Here is a 13,555-nt window from a genome sequence, read left to right as displayed (position 1 = left end):
CGTCCCAGTGCCTGAGTGCTCTTTCTGAGCAGAAATGTCTCCTCATTTCCAACCTGAACCTCCCCTGGCACAACTTGAGGCCATTCCTTCTAGTCCTATCACTAAAGTAATAGTGGCTCCTAGGGCCTGGGGGAGCTTTTGGGTCACACAGAAGCAGAGGTGAGGCTCTGAACCTGCTCAGTAAGGTTTTGTGGGTCACTGTGTTGGACCTGAGCTCTTGCATGCTCTCTAAGTCTGCTTTCAGGCACATCGGTGTGAGTCACAGTTTTTGTCTTCCTTCAAAGGAGGTGTTCCTTGTCCTTCTGCATGAGGGGATGAGCTTGTAAGTGTAGCAGCAAACTCCTTGAAAGGCATGAAGAGAGAAATATAAAACAGAAGAGACTCCCAAAAGAGACACTCCTTGAAAATATTGGGCTGTTGAAACTGTTCTTCTGTATTCTGTGGGCCTGACTCAAACCTGATAATGCTATGGGTGAAATGGGAGAAGGGTACAGGACCAAGGAAGGGAGGTGCATGGGGGCACAAGCATAAAAAGAAAATTCTCACATCTCCGTGAGACTGAGAGGAGTAATCTCAGTGGCTCCAGGGAATGCTGGTGTATGTCCATGTGAGCAGGGAGCTATGACCATCAGCTGTGGCGCTGGCCAAGAAGGCTGACCGGCATGTAACCTGTTTGACTCAATGTCTGGAGGCCGGGGAGGACACAAGCTTCCTTGTGTGATGCTTCATTATTTTGGGCTTTGCACAAACCAACTTTTCAGCAGACAAAAACACTTAAGAGAAGCAGATGCAAACTTTTCAGATTCCCTTTTGCTTGTGGTTACCTCCCCACTGTGGCGTGATGGGGAAGGACCAGGAGAGGTTGCAGGGATATGTGATTGATCGGTGTTTGCTGTAACTGCACCTCTTCTGTAAATCACTTCTCTGTCCCCCACTTCTTTCTGATCTCTCCTTGCAGCTAGCTCATCTGAGAACAAAGTTGGTTTGGGACTGCTAATACAGCACAGTCTTTGTCCAGGAGCAGCTGATAATGTATTCATGCTGGACTAAGATTTTCCAGAAAAGAGATAACATTTGCAGATGGCTTGGGCTGACTCCTTTGGCTTCAGCTTTTATATTGATAGATGAAAGCAGTACATATGACCAAGCAACGGAAAGCTTTAAAAAATGTCCTCCTTTGCTTTTTTAATGGTTCCTGCGCTGATAGTTTCTCTTGTCTCTTGTGTGACAACAGTAGACATTGATCTTGTTTCTCAGCCTTCCTTGTACTTTTTCTGCATGGGGACATTCTGTGCCCTCCATCATCCTCTTCTCAGCAGTATACTCCATGGAGATCAAGGCAGCCCTTCCAGCTACAGGTTTTCAATCTTTTTTCCTCCCACACAACTCACTTTTTTTTTCCAGTGGATTCACTTTGCCAGATAACGGTTTCCAAAGAATACATTCTAAATTTCCAATATTTAACATCAGATTTTCTAGTCTTGGAAACACTCTGTCATTGCCAACCCAAAGTTTAGGGATTGATTGCACAAGCAGAGTAGCTAGCTGGTCTGAAGGGATAATAACTTAGGAGCCAAGCAGTGGTGAGCAGTTGGCAGGTGATGAGGAACAACAGGATGATCCTTCCACTTGCACTGCCATAACCAAAGGACACCAGGAGTGGAGCAGAATCACCTGCTTATGGACCATCTGCATGGCACACATCTGCCTCTGAGATGCTCTGCCTGGGCTTCCTTTCTGGTCAAGGATCCAGTGTAGTCGTAGATTTAGGCTTTGATTTCTCACATGCTAAAGTTTATTTCTAAATAGGACAGAAAGTTTGTGTTCCAAAAGTTTTTTTTTTTCTCTCTCTTTTTTTTTTTTTTTTTCCATTGCTTATAAAAGGAGCCTAACTAAGATACTGAGATTTAGGTATTTTGACTGAGCTGAATCCCTTTAAACATCACAGCATCCTTTACAATAAAGGTGTAAACTGTGCAGTGCTACATAAGGCACAATCCCTGTCATTTGCCCAATGTGCTGGTTAACAAGCAAACTCAGCAGAAAGGCTCTCTCCACCAGCAGCCTAGCTTCAAGGGAATTGCAGCCCTTTTCTTCGAAAGATAGTTTTAGCACTCAAAACCATAAGCTTTCACTCTGAAGTAAGTTGGCCAGATAATGTAATTCCACAGCAGCCCATCCCATCCCATCCCAACCCAAACCTCTCCTCCCCTCCCCTCCGTCTGTTCCACTCTTGGCCTTCACCAAGTGAAAATAAGACCACACAAAGGTAATTGCTCATCATCAGAGAGGAGCTTTGCCAACTCCAGGAAGGGTCTCACGGCATCTTCTTATATAGACACCAAATCAGCAGAGTGTTATGGAAGGTGTTTGACCACCCCAACGCATGGTGGGAATTTAAAGCAAATGTCAAGTGTTGGTTTTGGACAGTCGCTAATTTTTGGAAATTGTAGGTTTTTTTTGCTGAGTGTGTGTGTTTTTTCCCCACAGCTGAGCTATATCATGACTGCCCTGGGGAAAAAGGGAGATTTTTAAACTCTGATGAGCATCCAGTGAATTTTGGGTGATCCCAGGGCAGCCATGCTAAAAATATGCAGGGTGGATATTGAGTTGTGTATTTCTGCAGTGTTGAATTTGAATGAATTGGCACTGTAACAGTGAAAATGAACCAATTTAAATGAAGGAATAGGTTAAATCTTTTTCTTTTGGGGGGTAAATTTCTCAAGTTTCTCTTACTCAGCTAAATAGTAGAGATATTTTACACTCACATATGGTTTTTAACAAAGCTCCTTGAAGACAAGCACGAACAAAATCAGTCTCATACCTCCATGAGACAGGAATTAATATTTACCCATATTTTTCATTCTGAAATAGGTTTTTCAGTTTGAAGTCTGGTTTTAGGCATGTGTGTTACTGAAGATGTCTGGATATCTCTGTGGTGGTTTTACTCAGCTAGGCTGCTGAGCTCCCCTACAGTTGCTCTCACTTCCCTTCCTCTAAGGGAAAGAGGGAAGAATATTTTGAAAAGGGCTCAAAGGCTAAGGACATGGAGATCACTCAACATGGGCGGCATCTCCCTCAGCCCCCCTGCTCCTGCGTGGGCTCCTCTCCATGGATCGCAGCTCTGGCCCGGGGCCTGCTCCTGCGGGGGCTCTCCATGGGCCGCAGCCTCCTCCAGGCCACATCCACCTGCTCCACCAGGGGCTCCTCCACCCATGGGGGGGCTGCAGCGTGGAGATCTGCTCCATGTGGGACCCATGGGTGCAGGGGGACAGCCTGCTCCACCAGGGGCCTCTCCCGTCACAGGCTGCAGGGGAACTTGTGCTGTGTGCCTGGAGCACCTCCTGCCCTCCTGCTGCACTCACCTTGGGGGCTGCAGGGCTGGGTCTCACTCCTCACCTTCCCAGCTGCTGTTGTGCAGAAGTTTTTTCCCCTTCCTTAAATCTGCTCTCCTAGAGGCACAAACAACATCACTTATTGACTCAGCTCTGGCCAGACGCGGATCCCTTTGGAGCCTGCTGAAACTGGCCCATATGTAACATGGGGCAGCTGCGGGATTCTTCTCACTGCAGCCCACCCACTACCAAAACCTTGCCACATAAACCCAATGCAATCTCTCAGGTGTGCTATCTTTTGTGTGTGTGTCCTGAGATGAATGTAGATGCTTGCAAAATGTTAACTGGTCTGTCAAACCCCAAGGCAAATGAAACTGGACGTTCTCAGTTATTGACTCCAACACCATTTGCAAACAGTTTTTCCATCTAGTGTATGTAAGTGCCATCCCTATTTAGGTGTTAAGTTTCTCAGCATCAAATCTGATTAAGCAGTGTCTGCCCTTTTCTCTCAGGCCTGTGTAGGTGTATTAAGTGGCCCATCAACTCCAGAAATACAAAAGGAGGCTGTGTGTGCTGCTGGGAGAGCTCAGTTTCTGAGCTTTCCTGCTTTCATCAGAGCTTGAGGGCACCAGCAATGCTCTCAGATCAGAGTAGGGCTGCCTCAGTTACATACCTTTGCTTCACGTACTTTGTTGAATACACGACTCTTTCTGGACTGCCTTGTGTGTATGCATGGCAAACTTGGTGTGCCTTCAGGGCTTGTTTCCACTAGCCTAGGGTCAGAGATGGAAATGGGAGGGTTTGAAAGCTGTGTGTGTATTGCTTGCTGACAGCTACGAGGATCAAGTCTGCCTTTGGCAGGGGTGTGGACGGATTGTGGGTGACACCAAACTGCTCTGAGGCTTTGGTCTTTGTCTCCCCAGTTTTTACTAGTATGACTGAGAAGCGTATATGGGATTTTAAATTTTACCTTCTCACTTTTTGCAAACGATTTTGGTCCCTCTCATCTCCCCGTGGGCTGTTAGAAATCTTTGTTTCCAGTTCTGAGACTAGAATAGCCAAAGGTTATTTGATTGATGGGGTGAGGTCCTGTTGATCATGATCCTCCGGTCTTTCAAGTGCTTATTGATTACATGGCATCTAATACTATGCCCAAGAGAAATCTTAGTTGTGTCTAAAACGCCAAAAGCACCCAAGCATTTTCCAGAGGAGGATTAATGTTTTGTCTCCCTGTGTTTATAGAGGGGTGAGGAAAACACAAACAGATGAAGCCAAAAAAGCAATCAGTGATTTCTGGTGTCCTTTTTCAGAAGCATGGAAAGGAGCATGGATTTGAGAAACTGGTAGTTCCTGTCTCTGAATATCAGTGTCACAGGTTGGACACTTGAAAATGATGGTCTCAGTGATAAATGGTCTCAGTGATAAATCCAGGTCCAGATTTACAGAGGAAAGTGGACAGACCTACTGGGTTACCTGACCCTGTTCATGGGGAGGCATAGACCCATCTCCCCCACTCACAGACAGGGGCAGAGGTCAAGGCAGAGATGCTCCAAGGACTGGAGCCAGCCTTGACAGTGACTGATAAGTCATAAACATGGTATCACAGTATGGCATACATGCATATTCTGAGTCTCTGTTAAATAAAGGACATGGGAAAAGAGCAAAGGAGAGGTGTCGGGGGTTTTGTATGTTTGTTTTCTTGCTCCGTCTGTGCCTTTTCATTTGATTTTTCTGCAGCAACAAAGTTTGTGGAAGGCAGAAAAGAGAAGGGAATCCTCCGGCTGTGGGAGGGAGAGGTTGCAGGAAAAGGAAAAAGAGTAATTTCTGAATATCCATCACCAAATAGAGATAAGGATGACTGAACCCCTGCTGACAACAGGCTCTGCTTTCTTTCCACAGTCTCCATTGAAGATATTCGGGATGTGAGGTCAGGCCATAAAACAGAAGGTATGGAAAAATACGCCAAGGATGTACCAGAGTATCGCTGCTTTTCCATCGTCTTCAAAGACCAGCGGAAAAACCTGGACCTCATTGCGAGTTCAGAGGACGATGCCAACCACTGGGTCCGCGGCCTTGGGAAAATCATAGCCCACAGCAACTCCATGAACCAGAAACAGAAACTCCAACAGTATCCTTTGCCTTGTAAAGTGATTAATCACACACAAAGAAGCACTTGTCCTTCTCAGTGGGTGGAGATAGTAGACTAGACCCCTTTTTTCCTATTGGCCCTGGGCACCGAGTTTTCTCTTACATTGATTTTGCACCCAGGCAAATCCCTGGTTTCCAGTGCTTTTTTTTCCTTTCCTACAAGCGAGAGTGGAGTCAGGCTCCACATAGCTCCTTAAGTAAAGAATTGCCCCTTTCAGGGATCTCTAGATAAAACGATCATTATCTTTTGTATTCTTCAGGGGTCTGTTTCACTTGCATTGCAGTAAACTCCAGGACAGGCACTTTTTGGCAAGGCATAAAAAGCCTGTGTTGTTTATCATGTTTCTCAGCAATACAAGGCAAGGGAACTGATTCTCCTCTTCTCTCTGCCAAGTTTACTGTAGGGTAGCTCCTCTGACTTTAGTGAAACTACTCCTTATTTGCCTCAGCATGGGAGGAAGTTTTGCCCTGAAAGAGTTTGCAGTCGCTCTAGAGAAAATGCAGACACAGAAGGGAAAAGGAGCAAAGCAGGAAAGAAGAGTGAATTAGCTGTGAGAAGGAGAGTGAGATGGTTATTGGGTGAAATCCTGGCTTTGCTGAATTCCCAGGGAATTTTCCCCAGGGCCAAGTTTCACTCAGTAAGTTGCTTTGTGACCGCAAGTCTTGCATCCATGTAAAAGCAGAATATCTGTGGGTGTAGCTTTTGCTTGATTTTCTAGGATCCCTGTGTGCCTGAGGCCGTGGCCGTAACATATGAACCTGCTGGCCAATTTCACCCTGATTTGACAGAGCAGCAGGGGTCATAAAATATTAAGTTCCTTTAAGCTCTACGAAAATAGGCATCCCGCTATCAGGGAGGAAAACAGATAGTGCTTGCAGTGAGGGGAGGCTGCGTGAGCTTCATGCCTGGTTCAACATCAAAGAATTTGTGCAGAGGAAGGGAGATGTGAAGTCCTCAGCTGGGGAAAATCACAAAACTGGAGTCTGAGCCTGAGCTGGCCCCGGGGAGCCTTGCCCTCAGTCAAGGCTTCACTCCATGCGGGTTCCCTGCTGGGTAATAATGTACTGGTGATGAAGGAAACGGCACATAAATGCTGAGCTTTCATCAGGCTTTACTCTTCTGTGGGTTCTCTGAAGCCTAATAAGCACTTGCACAGCCACAGAGCAGCTTCTTTAAAGGAATAAGATTCCATTAGTTCCGATGTGCATATGGTGGTGTGTTTATCTCTTGCGCTATGAGTATCATTTCAGGTGTTTTTTCAAGCTTTAGCCTCTAAGCTGTGCCGGCAGTTGTGTGTCCATCGTGGCAGGGAGCAGTCCCCAGGCAAGCTGAAATCCTGCAGCTCCAGTGCTGATAGAAATGGTACAGCCTGGCAGTTTTCCTTTTGAATGCGAAGGCTGCCCCCACCCCATGGTGCGTGGGGGAAATCTGGACTACAGAAACTTGTCCCTGGAGCATGTCAAAATTGACTATATTGCTGAAAATCTTCCCCGTAAGAAGAGACCAGATCACTGAGGGGAGGGGGGTAAATAACAATGACATTTGCAAGGGAAGAAAGCTGTAAATTTCCAGCGTGGAAAAGTGCCTCACTGTCTTTGGAAAGCAGAATCAGAGCTAAATGGGGTTGGTAGGCAAGCCGTATTTCTGGAAGAGTAATTACTGTGCAGTGCTGGCTTCCAATCTGGGATTGTCTCAGGCCATTTAACGTAACCTGGAATTACAGAACAGCATGATTTCTCATTTGAAATTTGATGATGTTTAATTAAAGCCTGGGATTTTAAATTTAGTCTGTCTTCACTGGGTTTGCTTGGCAGCGTGGGCTTACTCAGATCTTACTTAAACCTCAGAAGTGTTCTCTGCATCTGTGAGCACAGAAGGGGAAGAGTCAGTTGTGGAGGAGAAGTGTTGGGTCCCCTGCTTGGCCCCCATCACTGGAGAACTGCCTTGCTGTGGGTCTTTTCCAGCCTTCAAGACCCTGCAAAGCAAATAAGGGCTGAGCAAGATTTTGAAAACAAGTTTTGAGAGCAAAGAACATGCTGGTGGCAGGTGGGATTTGTTATAACCGTGGTAGCAAGGGACTGGAATTAGTGTCTTCTGTGTCCTCTCCAGTTCTATATACCTACAAGATAAAACCTTCTCGTGCTTGTAGTATTTCTGATGTTCTTGTGCATACAGTAGTGTTTTTCTAAGCCTCAGATTTCGCCCTCAACAAATTGGCATAGGTTGTTAAGCTAACATTGCAGGTATGTGCACAGGGATGACTTTAGGCCAGAAAATACAGGGAACTTTTCATTAGGGTAGCATGGCACCGCCTGCTTCCATTCTGGAATGTATATATGAGCTTTTCTTCTGGTCAGGAGTCACTTACCAGAAGTTTTGCAGCATTTCTGTTCCAAGCACATTCATGGGATGTCTGCCAGATGGTTTCACTCATCTCTCTTTGGTTTCACATAGAAAGCTGGTAGTCCTGAAGCTGGCAGATGCTTTGAAAACAAGGGGCAGGAAGCAGGCACTCTGGACGTAAACAGGAATGGGACCAGCTCCTTCCTAGTTCTCCAGGCCCAAGTAAGCTGTGTAAAGTGAAAGGAAGACCCACAACCAGGGCAGCAAAGCAGTGTTTATATCAGATGAGAAGAATTTCAGTCTAAGTGCTTAGTTCACCCAGCTCCTCTAAGCTCTCTCAAACCCGAGGGGGATCCAGATGCATGAGGAGTTTGGGTCTTCTGAAATAACAGGCTTAGGCTCCACTTGTCTGTAGTCTCATTTTTCTCACCCTCGTGGTGAGAGGCCCTGCTGTGTGCCTCTGCTCTTCGCGGGCTCTCTGATTTCCCTCCCGCGTTGCTCAGCCTTTCTGGGAGCAATAGCAGAGAAAAGCATCCATTTGCAGTCAGACCCAGGCATATTCTTTTGTGGTTCCCTTTTACTGTTCACATACTGCTTTCCAGAGTGGACTTTGGATATGTGCATGAGTTTTGGGTGCTCGTGATCAGTGAAAATGACCACAGACTCGTAAAAAAGCGTGGCTTGCTTTTGCAGTGGCTAGAGCAAACAGTGTAATTCCTACACGGAATTAGTAGCCACTCCTGCTGCCCACGTCTGGCTACGACAGACAGGCTTTCCTCTTGGCTCCCTAGAGGTGTGCATTACTCCTGTCCTTTTAGGGGAGCTAAAGGTGGTGCAGGGGTTGGGTGGGAATGGGTGGCCCTGCTGTTGGCACCACGTTGACATGCTGAGCAGATTGATGCTCTTGGAGCACAGTTGATGTTCTCCACCCTGGGGAGGATGGTGGTGTGCTCCCAGCAGAGCATCCCTGGGAGAGCTCACATAGGAGCTTCGTGTCTCAAACTTGGTTTTATAGGGAATTGCTCCCAGCCAGAGCCTGGTACAGGGCCTTGGGGTATCCTTGGGAGCCAGGGCAAATGTAGCCTCTCTTTATTTTCATTTCCATGTGTATAAAAGAGGAATATTAATATTACCAGGCTAAGAGGGATGCAGCGTGAGGTCATGGTTTAGCACCTGCCAAGATTTTTAAAGACAGAAAGTTCATCTTTCCATGAGACCAACAACACTAACAAACAGTTTACACATATTTCCAAGTGTCTGGAAATATTTTAATCCAGTGGTAGCTCTGGTGAATACCCTCTTTCAGGGTTATGTCTATAGCCCTTAAAGGCTGTCAGTTAGCACCTCTTTTTGGAGGTGGTTTTGAAAGGACCAGATAAAATGTTATGGCACTATATGTCCCAGCTGGTATTTGATAATTCTGAAGTTTTCTCTGTTTAACATCCAGATCGAGCATTTTTTATTTTTATTTTTCAATGAATTTGAAGCAATGCTTCCTGTGCAAGACATAGCTGGTTAGATTCATGGAGATCTAATTGTTACTTCCATCCTTTTTCTATTGAAAAGTAGGAGATTCTTCTGGGTGACCTTTGTCATTTGACAGTTAAAGCAAATTATAGAGAGACAGCTGTTTGATGCAAAAAAAAAATATTAAAACAAAACAAAACAAACAAACAAAAAACCCCAACAAACTCCAAGGTATGTCAGCTGTCTAACATTATTTTCCCAAGAGACTAAAAAACATGGGAGACCCAGTTCAAATTAACTTGTGTCACATTAAGAGGCTCATGTTTTATAGTAATTTCTTTAGATCCATAGATATATTAAAGTTATTGTAAATGAAGCTTTTAGGAACTATTATTACAGTCGGATACAGGAATGGACCTTATGTATTTTATAGAGGAAAGTCAAGATCCATAAAGTTTGTATTGATTTTGATTTTGGCTTACTACAAAGTTCTTTAAGACTATTTAGGAAGAAATCCCTAAACAAATACAGAAGCTGAAGGTGAGTAAGAAGATAAATACCAACGTTTCTTTTGGAGAATCCCTGTTCAGTGTTCAATTTGATACACTGAATATCAGTCAAATCCCTAATGATTGGTTTCCTGTACTTGGGATTAGTTTCCTGTACTTTTACTCCCTCCTCTCTCCCCTCTTAACACTCTGGAGCAGAATGCACTTTCTTTTGTAAAAGAGAGATTGGACTGTTTTGTGATATGGTGTGACGAGAAACTCCTACAGGGTAAATAGAGCTGGTCCAGCTTTGGCCAGGTAGTTAAAAGCTTTCCCCATGTCATGATAGCTTGTATTACAGAGCATTTTGTTGCTGCCAAAGCACCGTCGTGCCCTTTCAGAGCAGAAGGTGAGCTGATGCAAGCTGTTCAGTGGGAGGTTGCTGATTTACAGCAGCATGGAGAGGTGGTTCAGAGTCTTTAGAAGGAATTTCCCTCCTTACCCCCAGGGGCTACAGAGGGGTGGTGTTTGGACAATGTACTGATCTGGAAAGATTTCCTTACATCATCCTGCAGTTGGATTCATACCTGCCTGCGGAAAGCTGATAAGAACAAAGACAACAAGATGAGCTTGAAAGAGCTCAAGAACTTCCTAAAAGAAGTGAACATTGAAGTTGATGACTATCATGCCAAGGAGATTTTCCAGGTAACAAGTGCAAGCAGATGAAATACTTGCTGTTGGCTGAGGACAAGGTCTCCTGCTGCTTTCAGCTTTGGTTGGGAAACTAAAGTGAATTCATAGCATCTTTACTTCTACTAAGGAAGGACTTGGGGGTTTTGGTGCTCAACAGATTCCTACAAACAACTGAGTTAGGGCAGCATAGTGCTTTTGGTGTAGTTATACTAAAGTGTTCTTTCTTTACCATTGATACCCAATTTTACCTGGGTTCAGAGAAGAGGAGGCATGAACATGGATAGAGAGAGAAAAAGAAAAAAGCAGTGTAGGTGCACTTTGAGTCCCAGGCGTTTCAGGAGTTCTGTGTGCCATAACCACATATCGATGCCTAAGCCTACCTGAAATCAGTTTGGTTAAAATTATGAATCCTTTACCTTCCCAGGGGAGGAGGATTCCAAGTGACTTGCATTGCACCTAGACCTGGAAGAGTCTGGTTGCTCTATAGCCCAAGGTACATTCAATCCACTTGGGACATAAACTTCTAATAAATCTAACTCAAGATTCAGCTGCCGGCTGAGCCTATCTGAAGATAAGAAAGGGATGAAAAATTCTAAGTTGTTTTAAGAGTCTTTCTAAACGAGCTTTCCTGCTGAGGTGAGATAAAACATCTGGATAATTTCCAGACTTCCATCCTGTCTGAAGAAGGATTTGAATTCATGGGTGGGCAGTTTCAGAAATGCTGTTTCTGATCAGTGGTAAACATGGGTGGTTGCAGGTACAGGCAGTAATTGTTCTGCTCCTTCCTATAAGCAGATAACAGGGGAGGTTGGCAAGGTCTCGCTAGGACCTTCCCCCAGAGGAGGAGTTTTCTAATCCTTCCTTTATGGAGGTTATTCTCCCTTTGGTAGCTCTGAAGGAGCGATGGGAAGGTGGGCAGCAGATTTTAAAAATTTTAATCTTGCAAAATCCTTCAGATAGGCTGCTTGCTGTGGCTGGCATATCCTATGGTTTGTTCCCTGTTCAGGAAAACCCTGGAAGAATAACAATAAGGCTGGAATTCCTCTGGTGGAGTTAGGAATCTCCAGTGCAGGCACATACATTGAAAGTAATCACCAGTTCCTTCGCTGCCTTTGCAGTCTGCATAGATAAAGCAAATAATGGAGACTGGGGTTGTGAATCACCTCATCCTAAAGGAGGTATCTCGCATGCATCAGAGGTATCTCGATGAATCAGTCCCTAAATCTTCAAACACCAAACATCTGAAAATACACCTTTTATCTTCAGAGGCACGGTCTCCTTTTCATTCAATGAACCTCTTCAGTTATGGCAATAGTTAGAAGGGAGCAGTAGGAGTGGAAACTTGCCCAAGTTCAGTTCTCTTTTTGCTTAAGGACTCCCAAGTAGTAACTAAGCCCTGACTTATCCCATCTAAATCCAGGCTGCTAGTTGAAGTGCCCTCATTAGACATGTAATTGTTCTAAGCTTCCTGTATAGCCAGCGGAAAGAGAGGAGGTTAATTAACCTTCTGAATTAACCTTCGGGAGGTTAATTCATATCTCTTGTGGGGTGAATTGCCTCTAGGGAGTGTCTGTCTCACTCCGTTTGACCACTGAGTTATCCTAAAGCAATTACATATTCATTTTACATATTACCTAAATATAGATGGATTGAGAGACATTACAGTGTATTAAAATGGTGATCTTCTTTACTGTCTTTGTGAGTTTTTCTTCATTTAGTCACAGGAAGGAAGGGTGACCAAGGATTTAAGAGGGAGCTACAGGGCATGCTCTCATATTTTTCTTGCTTTTTGTCACATAACTCCGTGTCTGTGTCTAGGTTTTAGACACACCTAAGTAAGACGTATGCAAAGCAGCCAGAAACTGTGCAAATCCTGTAATTGCTCACTTCATTTCAACCTGGATGTTCATTCTGGTGCATCAGAAAGGGTCTGACTCTCTCTGGCAAATGAAGGTTCATTCAGAACTCGTGGTTTATGGTGCATATGAGTGAGCTAAAATACAGCCTTTTGTGTTGAGAGTCTCTCTCTCATACAGCGCTCTTGTAGCCCAAGCAGAAAAAGCCCAGTTTTACACCACATATCTGATCCATCCTGGAATCTGACTATGATGCCAATGCTGTTGTGCTATGTTCATCACAGCCTATAATGGCCACTAATGAACAAAATTCCAAAGGGACATTAGTTATAATGCTAGCTTCCTAGGAGTCATATCATGTTATTTTCTGTGTTTTGTCTTAAAGACAAGAATGCCTGCCATTCACAGCATTGCTGCAGTCTCCACCAGCTGGTTTCCGTCTTTACACTCCTTTTTCAACTGCTAAATTTTAATGCTCAGCTTAGCTTGTGAGATCTGCCAAAGCCACAGGACAGGATCATACAGAAGTGGAAGGCAGCAAGGAAAAGATGTTTCCTGGACAGCTCAAAATCATTTTGAAGGTGTCTCTAGCACTGAGCATTTAATGGATTGTTCTATCCCTGAGATTAGTCCATGGCTTTTAACCATCCGATTCTGAAATCAGAACAAGTTGAACTTTTTGTTCTTGGTTCAGTTTGTGAAATGCAATGTATCAAGATTGTTTTGTTTGGTACTATAAGTGTGCCATAAACTGCAAGTGAAGGGCTCCAGTGGAGGCATTGCATGGGGATAAGCAGTGTCATTATCATCTTGCTTGGAGAGCTGCCAAAGCCGCTGTGGCCATCGCTGAGATCATTAGAAGGGTTAGGCTGAGATTAGTGTGATGATTGGCACGACTGAGACATTCATTCTGCTCATAAAAGCCAGGACAATAGCTCTATCTGTCATAAGCGATCAAAGATCAAAAACAATTAAATTCCTCTGGTTTGACAAGTTGCCACATGTCAGCTAAGGCACAGTAACCGACAGCATGTTGTCCATCTTGAGGGCAAGACGAAATGCACTCCTACCTCCTTGGAGTGGTGTGGAGCACTTGCTGCATGATCAGATCCAAAGAACAGTTTTTAGGCCCAAAACTAAGTAAGGCAATCCATGTTCTGCAAGCACTTTAAGTTCTGTTGGAGGTTTGGCATCCACGCCAAAAGTTAGGTTTTTCAGACTTAC

General features: G+C 44.6%; 1 protein-coding gene across 2 annotated transcripts in view; it reads left to right on the top strand.

Annotated features, from left to right (window-relative positions):
- PLCD1 (phospholipase C delta 1) overlaps positions 1-13,555 on the top strand; it is a 53,425-nt gene that overhangs the window by 19,932 nt on the left and 19,938 nt on the right. For both annotated transcript variants that reach the window (XM_084507697.1, XM_084507696.1), the window contains exons 3-4: positions 5,235-5,463; positions 10,358-10,487. In XM_084507697.1, coding sequence (XP_084363823.1) covers positions 5,235-5,463; positions 10,358-10,487 — 359 coding nt within the window. The remainder of the gene's footprint in view (positions 1-5,234; positions 5,464-10,357; positions 10,488-13,555) is intronic.

This window comes from Aythya ferina (assembly GCF_964211825.1).
Source record: "Aythya ferina genome assembly, chromosome: 2".
In the NCBI taxonomy this organism is placed as follows: domain Eukaryota; kingdom Metazoa; phylum Chordata; class Aves; order Anseriformes; family Anatidae; genus Aythya; species Aythya ferina.
This window is presented reverse-complemented; position numbering and strand designations above follow the sequence as displayed.